General features: G+C 48.6%; 1 protein-coding gene across 1 annotated transcript in view; it reads left to right on the forward strand.

The window, feature by feature from the left end:
- Positions 1-6,748, forward strand: part of Slc2a7 (solute carrier family 2 member 7) — a 21,769-nt gene extending 15,021 nt beyond the window's left edge. Inside the window, exons 9-12 of the mRNA XM_008831960.1 lie at positions 107-208; positions 1,723-1,798; positions 5,411-5,538; positions 6,530-6,748. Of these exons, the coding sequence (XP_008830182.1) occupies positions 107-208; positions 1,723-1,798; positions 5,411-5,538; positions 6,530-6,748 (525 nt within the window). The remainder of the gene's footprint in view (positions 1-106; positions 209-1,722; positions 1,799-5,410; positions 5,539-6,529) is intronic.
- The last annotated feature ends 4,933 nt before the right edge of the window (positions 6,749-11,681 follow it).

Here is an 11,681-nt window from a genome sequence, read left to right on the forward strand (position 1 = left end):
GCCATCAAGGGACACCTAAAGAGGGCTGTGCAGAAGAGGGTAGAGGTTCGGGGTCCACCACTAATGCCCAGAGGCTCCTCACCACCTTCACCACCACTTTGTGCAGGCTTTCCTCATAGAGCGTGTGGGGCGCCGAATCCTCCTGCTGGTCGGCTATGGCATCTGTGGCTCCTCCTGCCTGGTGCTGACAATGGCTCTTCTCTTCCAGGTCAGCTCTCATTTCCTGCCCAGTGGTTGGGGATTCGCACTGGGGGTGCGCGGTCCTGATCCCATGAGCTGCTCTCAGTCTGTTCCGGCTGCATGCTCCTCTCACAGATGTTCTAGTTTGCTTTCTGTTGCTGTGATAAAACACTGAACGAACCAACTTGGGGAGGAGAGGGTTGAGGGAAGTCAGGGCAGGACCCTGAAGCAGAGGCCGTGGAGGAACGCTGCTTACTGGCTTGCTCAGCTACATTTCTTACACAACACCAGGCCCACCTACCTAGGGATGGCACTGCCCCCAGTGGGCAGGACCCTTCTACATCAACTATCAATCAAGAAAATGTCTCATAGACGTGGCCACATTTCACTCTGATCTGGGAAATTCTTCAGTTGAGGCTCCCTCTTCCCAGGTGACTCTAGTTTGTGTCAAGTTGACTAGAAAACTAACCAGCATAGAGGACCGCTGTTGTATAAACCCCATTCTCAATGTGAAGTTTATGAACAATTTTGCTCCCCTGTGCCACAGATGCAAACATGCAATTCAGTATGATATCTCAATTTAAAGAACAATTTGTGGCCAGGCATGGTGGCACACATCTTCAGTCCCAGCACTGGGAGGCAGAGGCAGGCAGATCCTCTGTGAGTTCAAAGCCAGCCTGGTCTGCAGAGTGAGTTCCAGGCAGCTAGAGCTACAGGGAGACCCTGTCTCAAAAAGACCCAAAAAAAAAAAAAAAAAAAAAAAGGAAGGAAGGAGGGAGGGAAGGAAAGTGAGGAGAGGTTATCAGATCATGTCCCTCCGCTCAGAAGGCTTGGTGACTGTCCATCCTCCCATCCTCCATGGCATCCCACCTTGTCATGGCTCCCTTGCAGCATGTAGCCTATCATTAGCCAGCTGGCCAGTTAGCTTGGAGCCTGCTATTCATTTGGGTTGAAGTTCATTGAGCTACTTTTCTATCAGTCATTTCTCTGACCATTGGAAACAAAGAGGCGGTCTGGGTTCCATGGCCCTGAGAGCCCCTAGAGGGATTCTCTCCAGACCATCATCAAATGAGTTGAAATCCCCACCCTGTCACCCTGAGCATATGACAATCCTTTGCTCCATCTCTGAGAGACTGAGGTCCTCACAGTCTGTGTTCAGGAATCTCTGAGCTCTGAGTCCACATATGTAGGATGGAAAAAAATAACATTCTCACTCGGAGAGGGTGAACTAAAGATAAAGCATGTTATACCTCTGAAGTGCTGCACAAACATAAATAAAGGCAAATCTGTTTGTATCCCACCACAGTCAGATAGGTAAGGTTTGCGGCAGCCTTCTGCAAACCACGTGTCCCGTCTTTCCATCCTTACTCTCCCCTTCCTCTTCCTCTTACCCAGAGCCCTTGAGGCCTCTGTGGGACTCAGAATTCCTTCGGCAGGAAGGTGGGACCAGCAGGTGGGCCCATCTTCTAGTGAGGTTCTTGACTTGAGGCCTGCTGAGGTCTCAGGCCAGGCTCTCTGAGACAGTGCTGCTTTCCCCCACAGAGCACAGTCCCTGAGCTGTCTTACCTTAGCATCATCTGCGTCTTCGCCTATATCTCGGGACATTCCATTGGGCCCAGTAAGTACCTACATGCTTCCTTGACCCCTACCAATCTCTAGAGCCTTGAGCACACACAGTCAGTGCTCAATAAATACTTGTTGAGTGAGTAGCTGTCCTTGATTCATGATGTCATGGCCTTCCTTCTACCACTCCCCTTCAAACACATCCTCTGTCTCCGTGCAGATCCTTCCATGCTTTTTCTTTTCCTTTTTGACTTTTTTTTGAAACAGAATCTTATTATATAGCCTGTATATACTATATATACACTGGCTTTGAACTCACAGTCCTCCTGCCTTGGCCTCCCAAGTGCTAGGATTGCAATTACACTCCTAGCTCTAGAAGCACTCATTAAAAAAAATTTATTATCAATTTTGTACACGTCAGATACAATATAGCTTGATCATATCCATGACCACTTTCCCTCCCACTCCCCCATAACCTCCAACAAGCCCCCTCCCACCTCAGACCCTAGTCTTTTTGTTTTATAACCCACTGAGCCTGCATGTACATCAGTGTGGGGCCATCCACCCGTAGTCACACGCTGAAATGCACCCCCAAAGGACCAGCAGCGCAGATATACCCCTGAAGAGATCCACTCTTTTTTTTTTTTTTTTTTTGAGACAGGATCTCAGCCATGTAACCCTGGCTGACCTGGAACTTGATATGTAGACCAGGCTGGTCTCAAATTCACAGAGCTCTGCCTGTATCTGCCTCCTGAGTGCTGGGATTAAAAGCTTGCACCACCATGCCCAGCTGAAATTCTCTCATTATTTTAATTGTTTTATTATTTTTATATATATATGTGTGCGCTTGCATGAGTTTATGGGCATCATGCACATGAAAGAGCTTGCAGAGGCCAGAAGACAGCATCAGATTCCCCTGGAAATGGAGTTACAAATAGTTGTGAGCTACCATGTGGGTGCTGAGAACTGAACCTAGGTCCTCTGCAAGAGCAGCAAGTGCTCTTAACTGCTGAGTCATCTCTCCAGCCACGATCCACTCATTTTAAAGGCTTTTCTCAGATTATCTCTTTCTTGGTAGCCATTCCAGTTGACATTTATTCATTCAACCAATATCTACTAATAACCATCCACTATCACAGTCAGGTTGTAGCTCCCAGAGGTGACCAGCATCACATCTAGCAAGGAAAGGAGCCATGCAAGAATGGCGTCAAGGCGGGGCCAGAGAGATGGCTCGGTGGTTAAGAGCACTGGCTGCTCTTGCAGAGGACCTGGGTTCGATTCCCAGCACCCACATGATGGCTAACAACCATCTGTAACTCCAGTTCCAGGGGATCCGACACCCTCTTCTGACCTCCTTGGGCATTGCATGACACGGGTGCACTTACCTACATGCCGGCAATACACACATACACATAAAAAAAATAAATAAATAAAATAAAAGAATGGAGCCAATGCCAGCTCTGTGATATCCTCCAACCTTCCACAGGCTCACTAGCCTCTAGATTCACCCACACTCAGCTGGTTATCTTAGCTCCCCACTGACCTCAGCATACAGTCCCGAGCTGCCTTATCTACATGTGCCAGTGGCTTCAGTGAGTACCTTGCCTGGGCCAAACCTTTGGGTAGTTTTGCAGACTCCATGCCCCCCTCTCTTTGACTTATCCCTCCTGCCTTGGAGATGCGCACCACTGATTCTTATGACAAATAGCATGCCCTATGGGGTCTGCATTTCGGAAGGTGTCCATAAATCACTGTTCACTCTGCTGTGCCTGGCCCTGGAGAGACACACAGCCCTGTGACCCACATGTTGAGGTCTAAGCTCATATAAGAAGTAGGGTGTTTGACAATAAGCTCCTGGTATACAAGGAGGCCCAGTAAAGAAGGTGCTGGCATGTATCAAAAGCCTGGGTTATGGGCTTCCCCTTGCCCCCTGTCTGTGAGGCATCTGGAGTCACCCTGTACTTCTCTGAGCCTGGGACTTCTCCTCCCTGGTAACCAGGTGTCCCAGCAGATCAGATCAGACCAGAAGCTGACAGGACATTCAAGACAAAACTTAACAGATAGCCTCCCTGACTTGCACTTTGGGGAGCAGAGCCCTAAGGAAGGGGTCCCATTTTATTTTTGAAGTTTTATGCCGATCGATTCTTTTTTGAATATTTTCTTTGTTTATTTTTATTTTATGAGTATGAGTGTATTGCCTGTATGTAAGTGCACCTATGTCATGCAGTGACCACGGAGGTCAGAAGAGGGCATCAGATCCCCTGGAAATGGAGTTATGGACGATTATTAGCTACCATGTGGGTGCTGGGAACCAAACCTGAGTCCTCTGCGAGAGCAGTCAGTGCTCTTAACTGCTGAGCCATCTCTCCAACTCCAGTGCTGAATGATTCTTAAGGCTTTGAATTACTCTCTTTGCTCCATTGAGGCCGGGCACCTTCATCGTGGCCATTGCTGGGCCACTCCTTCCCCCATCAGAAACTGTTAGGTGAAACCACACATGTGCATTTTAAGACAATAACAGCTACACAGCAGATCTGTGATATTAAATATTCATGGAGGACTAGGGGTATAGCTCAGTTGGTAGAGTGCTTCCCTAGCACACACAAAGCCCTGTGTTCAATCCCTAGCATCCCGTAAACGAGTCATGTTAGTGAGTACCTGTAATCCCGGCATTCAGAAGGCAGAAACAGGAGGATCAGGCATTCAAGGTTATTCTTGACTATATGATAGATTTGAAGCCAGGTTGGGATAAAATGAGACCTGTCCAAAATTTTTTATTATGTTTTATTTATTTATGGTGTGTATGCGTGGGTGTGCATGCCATAGCCCCTGTGTGGAGGTCAGAGGACAACTTGATAGAATCCATTCTCTCCTTCTACCATGTGGGGCCCAAGGTTGAAATCAGGTTGTCAGGCTTGGTGGCAAGTGTCTTTGCCCACTAAGCCATCTCACCGGCCTTTAAAAGATAATTTTTTGTTTTGTTTTGTTTTCTTTGTTTTTGTCTTTGAGACAGGCCTCGCCATGTAGTACTGACTGACCTGGAACTTGCTATGTAGACCAGGCTAACCTCAAACTCCACCTGCCTCTGCCTCCCGAGTGTGGGACTTAAGGCATGCACCACTAGCCCAGTCCTAAAACTAATTTTTTTTTCCCATGGAGGTGGGACTTCAGGGGGAACATGGCTATAGACATTTGAGATGCGGCTCCTTACTGGGGCAACCATAAGATGACTGAGAAAGATTTGGACCTGGGAAAGGGGTGGGGAGCTGGCACTGCCATCCCCCCACACGCCAACGGGGGCAGCAGCATGCAAGTCAGGAGCTCACTTAGCTCAGCAACCTCCTGACAGCAAGAATTTCAAAATGGCCCTTACTGAAAAAGCAAGGGTTTCCGGCCCCCTCTTCCCAACAAACTTCCCATCCAGTTGAGGAAGGGATACTTAATGGCAGTCTGAGCTTTCCGAGCTAGGTCTGCAAAGCAGGCATTTCAGGTCATTTTGGGTGTAAAGGGGGGTTTCTTTGTAGTCCCCAGTCCCAGTAAGGGTGGCCCATGCAGAAAGGTGAGGCCCTCTGAGGGTCTGAGGTGTAACTTCAGGTCAGGTCATGTCCGGCCTTCGGGACCCTCTGAACCTTCCTTCTTTAATCATGTGCCTTCTGCTGCCCTCCAGGTCCTGTCCCCTCAGTGGTAAGAGCAGAGATCTTCCTGCAGTCTTCCCGGACGGCTGCTTTCATGGTGGACGGGACTGTGCATTGGTTCACCAACTTCATCGTGGGCTTGGCATTCCCATCCCTCCAGGTGACTGGCCTTTCATGCCCATCCTTGGCCACCCTGTCCCACCTCAAATGAACAGTTCCTTTCCTATAAAGGACATCTTCCAGGGGCTAGACATGTGCCTGCTTAGCATGCACAAGGACCTGGATTCAAGCCCTAACAAAGCTTAAACTGGGTGTGGTGGAGTGTGTCTGTAACACCAACACTTGGGAGGCGGAGACCAGGAGGGTCAGGAGTTCAAGGGTAGTCTCAGCTACATAGCCAGTTTGAGGCCAGCCTGGGATACATGAAATCTTGCCGAAAACAAAAATCAAAAAAGTAAACATCTGTCAATTTGACAGAGCACAGATAGCACTCAGATGTTTCATTGTAAGAGGCACTGTGACCTTACTTTATTTATCTATTTTGTTTATTTATTTATTTATTTATATTATTTTCTAATGCTGATGATCAAACCCAGAACTTCACATGCACAAGAGCCCACTGTGCTACCACTGTACTATATCCCCAGCCCTTGGGTTTTTGAGACAGGTTGACCTGGAACTCAAAATCTTCCTACCTCAGCTTCCCCAGTGCTGGGATTAGAGGCATGTACCTCCACACCCGCCAATTCCCAATTCTCAATCCTTTAGTATGCCATGTCCCGCATGTAAAGGGGAGCCCATGTCTCATGTTAGGAATTGCTGAGGGGTTCTGGGCTGTGAAGACTAAAAACGATAGAAAGTAAGTATCAGAGCAGGAACAAACCCTTAGCTGCCTCCCTCTTCTGAGTCAATAGACAAACCCAGACTCTAGACTTCCAAAACAGGAAGGACCAGGAGCAGTAAAATCCCTGTGAGCCAAAGACCAAAAGTTCCTTTGGGAGATTAGGGTGGGGCCCAGTTTTCCAGCTCATGTGTGGTTCCCCCCGAAAGGAATAGAATAAAATTGGCCACCAAGAAAGTCCCTCTGACTCTCAAAGGCTGCAAGTGTATCCATGAGTGTCTCCCTCTCCATCACCCTCCTCCGACTTTAGGTAGCCATTGGAGCCTACAGTTTCATCATCTTTGCTGTGCTCTGCCTGCTCACTGCTATCTATATCTACCTGGTGATTCCTGAGACCAAAGGCAAAACATTTGTGGAGATAAATCACATTTTTGCCAAGAGAAATGGTGTAGAGATTCCAGAAGAGAAAGAAGTGACCAAGGCTGAACCTCACATGCTCCCTATGCCTGCCAAGGAAACGTCCTTTTAACAGTTCGGAGTGCCATCCATGGGCCTATATACACTCTAGCTTCTGTCCTTGAGAAGGGAACTCCAGGCCCAGGCCCTCAGGGAGGGTAACAGTTCTGAGACAGGTTTTTTTCATTTTCTTTTTTATTAATTTTATTTTAGTTTATGTGTATGAGTGTACTGCCTGCATGTATGTAAGCGTGCCATGTGTATGCAATGCCCGCAAGCGCCAGAAGTGGGTGTTGGATCCCTGGAACTGGAGTTACAGGTGGTTGTTAGCCAACATGTGGGTGCTGGGAATGGTACCCAGGTCCTCTGGAAGAACAGCAAGTGTTCTTAGCCACTGAGCCATCTCTCCAGCCCCAGCGCTGAGACTTTTATATCCTTACGGCAACTGAAGACTTTGAAACACACAGCCCTGATTTACTTGAATAGCAGTTATGCCAAACATGGTGCTGCATGCTTTTAATCCCAACATTCAGGAGGTAGAGGCCAGCCTGGTCTACATAGTGAGCTCCATGCCAGCTGGGGCTACATAGAGAGACCTTGTCTAAAAAGAAAAGAAGGAAGGAAAGGAGGGAGGGAGGGAGGGAGGGAGGTTGGTTGGCTTCCAGGAAGTAATGGTGTATGTTGATCGATGGAAGTCAATTCTCAATTCTGTATTGATTTGAAAACATAATGATGACTGGATCCATTTTTAAGTAAAGCTTTACAAGGTCAATGTCTTTGCTTCTTGTTATTCTAACAAAAGAATTGGGACAATTAAGTTCTGAAAAGAAAAGGATTATTTTTCCTGTTCCTGAGTTTCCAGCCTAAGACTAGGTGGCTGTTCTAGTTTGTTTCTCCATTTCTGTGATAGAAACACTGACCAATACCAACTTGGGGAGGTGTGCTAGATAGCTTTAGTGTCAACTTGACACACCTGGGTTGAGGGAGCCTCAATTGGGGAATTGACTCCATTGAACTGGCCTGTGGTCATGTCTGTGAAGCATCTTCTTGATTGTTGTGTGATGTGGGAGGGCCCAGCCCACTGTGGGTAGTGCCACCCCTGAGCAGTGGGCCTGTGTTACATAAGAAAGCAGGCTGAGCAGGGGCCAGGGGAGCAAGTCAGTAAGCAGTGATCCTCCATGGCCTGTGCTCCAGCTCCTGCCTCCAGGTTCCTGCCCTGAGTTTCTACCTTGAGCTCCGTGATGAACTGTGACCTGGGAGATGTAAGACAAATAAACCCTTTCCTCCCCAAGTTGGTAGTGGTCAGAGTATTTTGTCACAGAAATGAAGAAACAAACTAAGACAGGAGGAAAGGGTTTATCTGGCTCACATCTCCCTGGTCACAGTTCCTCACAGAGGGAGCCCAAGGTAGGAACTCAGGCCAGGAACCTAGAGGCAGGAGCCGAAGTATAGGCCATGGAGGAGCACTTCTTACTGACTTGGTCCCCTGGCCCATGCTCAACCTGCTTTCTCATACAACACAAAACCACATGCCCAGGGATGGCACCACCCGCAGATGGGCCCTCCCACATCACAAGGCCACAGTGCAGTCCAATGGAGGCAATTCCCCAACTGAGGCTCCCTCTCCCCAGGTGTGTCAAATTGACAACTAAAGCTATCCAGCACAGTGACCCCCCATGACTTTAGGCCTCTGGCAAAGATGGCCCATCCTGGCAGGAGTGTGTGTAGCACAGAATGTTTATGTCATTATCCAGGAAGCAGAGCAACAAGAAGTCCCCTCCAGGACACACCCCAAATAACCCTTCCTCTGCACTGTACCTCTCAAGGGTTCCACAACCTCCCAACAGTGACATAGGTTGAGGACCAAGCTTTCAATACTTGAACCTTTGGGGGACAGTCATCTAAACTACAACATTTAATTATTGATTTGGGGCTTGGCACTGGGGAGATGATTCAATCGGTTAAGTGCCTGCCATGCAAGCCTGGGGACCAGAGTTTAATCCTCAACACCCACATAAAAAGGCGGTATAGTATGTGTATGTAATCCCAGCACTGGGGAGGCAGAAACAGGAAGACCCAGGTGCTCACTGATGAGCCACCAGCCTAATCAGTGAGCCCCAGAAACCAGCGAGAGACCCTGTGTGGGGACCTAAAGGCCCCACCTTGCATAGGCCCGAAAGGAAGTTACTGGGGGTGCGGCCTGGCTTGCTTTGAAATTCTGAAGAATACTTCCGCACTGGTGAGGAGTGCATGATCAGCGTGTGACCATCCTTAAGATACACCCTCTGGGGGAGGGGGGAGTTCCAGGTGCCTTTATAAGCTTTGTAACACCTGTAATAAATGAGTCCCTGCTTGACTAGACTCCCCGTTGCCTGTGAGTGTCCCTGGGTGATGCGGGTGGCGTGGGCTGGTGAACAGCGTGCTTACTCATCCCCAATCATTACCTCCCCGGGGGTCGCTGGTTCGAACTCCCAGCAACCCTGCCTCAAAAAACAAAGTTTGGGGGAAGAGGAGATCTGGAGAGAGGGCTCAGGGGTTAAGAGTGCTTACTGCTCTTACAGAGGACCCAGGTTCAGTTCCTAGCACCCCCATGGCAGCTTAGCTCACAGATATCTGTAACTTCAGGTCCAGGAGATCTGACTCCCACTTTCGGTCTCCAACAGCACTGCATACACATGGTGTATGTATATACATTCAGGCAAAACATTCATAAAGTACAATTTAAAAATTAGGGAACTGGAGAGATGGCTCAGTGGTTAAGAGCACTGGCTGCTCTTGCAGAGGACCCAGGTTTGATTCCCAGCACCCACATGGTGGCTAACAGCTGTCTGTAACTCCATTTCCAGGGATCCAACACCCTCTTCTGGCCTCCACAGGCATTACATGACACAGGTGCACTTACATATGTGCAGGCAAAACACTCATACAGATAAAAGAAAAATAAATAAATCCAAAAAACATAAAAGTTTTTTTAAGTTGGGTTGGGTGTGGTGGAGAACATCTTTAAACCCAGCACTTGGGAGGCAGAAGCAGGCAGATTTCTGAATTTTAGGGCAGCCAAGTCTACATAGAGTTTTAGGCTAACCAGGGCTACATAGTGAGACCCTGTCTCAAAACAACAAACAAGGGGCTGGAGAGATGGCTCAGCAGTTAAGAACACTGGTTGTTCTTGCAGAAGACCCAGGTTGGAAACCCAGCACCCTCATGTCAGCTAACAACTGTCCGTAACTCCAGTCCCAGGGGATCCGACAGTAGATGCACTTACCTACATGCAGGCAATACATGCGTACACACAAAATTTAAAAAAAAAAACCAACAAACAAATAAACAAAAAACAGCAACATCAAAAAACCAAGGTTGAGGTTGTCTGAGGAAAAATGACACCCAGAGTCATCCCCTGGCCTACACACACACACACACACACACACACACACACACACACACACATACACACACATCTGGGGCAAAACACTCACATAAAATAGAAACAAATGAAGCAAAAATTTTTAATTCACATAAATAAACCCTTCCGTCTACTGGTGAGTGTGTCCCTGATGGGCAGCTGGGTCAACCCGGAAAACCTAGAGATCCTAAAGCAAGACTTCACATTGCTACAGAGTACAGGGCTTATAGCCAGTCAGTCCCTGGTTTCTCTGGAATCTTCCCTGGGCAGCTGAGTGGGCACAGCATCCCTCCCACCACCTGCCCCAGCGGTGATGTAGCCTCCGAGGTCAAGGTTCCGATGGTACTTAGCCCAGTGCCTTGTAAGCACTTCTAGAGGGTGTTCCGTAAGTGCTGCTGAAGGGGTTTCATTCTGGGGTCAGGTGGCTGCCCGTCCTAACAACAGCAGCCTCTCTTCACATGGTCACCGTGGAGTGCTGTCCTGAGGTTGGGGACAGGGCTGAGTCACCACACATGCCTCTACCTCATAAGTCCTTTAGGAGGGAAACCCAGGTCTTTGCACTTTGCTTGGCTACTTGGACTTACTGCCCTTCTGCCCAAGCCCAGGTGCTGCAGAGCCACGACTGCAGATAAAGAGCGATATGTGGCTCAAGGTCCCAACAGCCAGTGCCTCCCTGAGGCCTGCAGACTTCCTGGGGGTCAGGAAGGGTAAGGGGCTGGGACTTGGGCCTGGCTGGCTATACTGTTAGCAAGGTTTGGGCTCTGGCGGCAGCCTGCCCAAGGACAGACATGATAGCCTCTGGGACAGCATGAGGCCAGTGTCCCCTATGCAGGTTTTCCACTGCCTGGTTAGTGATGGACCACTTCCAAAGCCAGTCTGTATGTCGCTGTGCTGCCCAGTGAGTCTTCAGTGTGTTCCGCATTAGGATTGCCACAGGCAGTTCTGTTTGATAAAACACTCTTCTGGTGTTGCCCCAAACCTCCAATATTAGTTATTTTTCCTGTTTCTGTGACAAAATAGTCTGGTAAAAGCAACTTAATGAAAAAGAGGTTTATTTAGACTCCCAGTTTGAGGGTACAGTCTGTCATAGCAGGGAAGTCATGATGGCTAGTCACGTATCCCCAGTCAGGAAGCAGAGAGTGATGGATGCTGGTGATCAGCTCCTTTCCTCCTTTATTTGTCTGGTAGTTAGGATGGGTCTCCCACCTCCATTAATCTAGATAATCCTTGAAGGAAAATTAACCTGATAAATGATTCAGTGAACTGACCACCTGCCTATCCTGCCTCCCGACTCCAGGAGGGAGACACATCTATCTCAGAACACAGGGCCTCTAGCCTAGACACCTGGTTCCTTATCAGCTTCCCTGCAGATCAGGTTCCTCACCAACCACCTCACAGAAAATACCTGGTTCCTTTTATCAGGACTCCCCATCCCTCCTTCCCAGATCCTAGGAAGGAGCAGACTACCACCCAAGAAGGCATACCCACCTTCTAGGATTCCGGGAAGGCATGACCCCTTTCTGGGATTTGCTGGGCCCACCTGTAAATCCCAGACCTTCCCCAACCCTACCTACAACCTCCATTCTCTTGGGAAGGTTGTTGT

Source organism: Nannospalax galili, unplaced genomic scaffold (genome assembly GCF_000622305.1).
Source record: "Nannospalax galili isolate Female #2095 unplaced genomic scaffold, S.galili_v1.0 scaffold870, whole genome shotgun sequence".
In the NCBI taxonomy this organism is placed as follows: Eukaryota; Metazoa; Chordata; class Mammalia; order Rodentia; family Spalacidae; genus Nannospalax; species Nannospalax galili.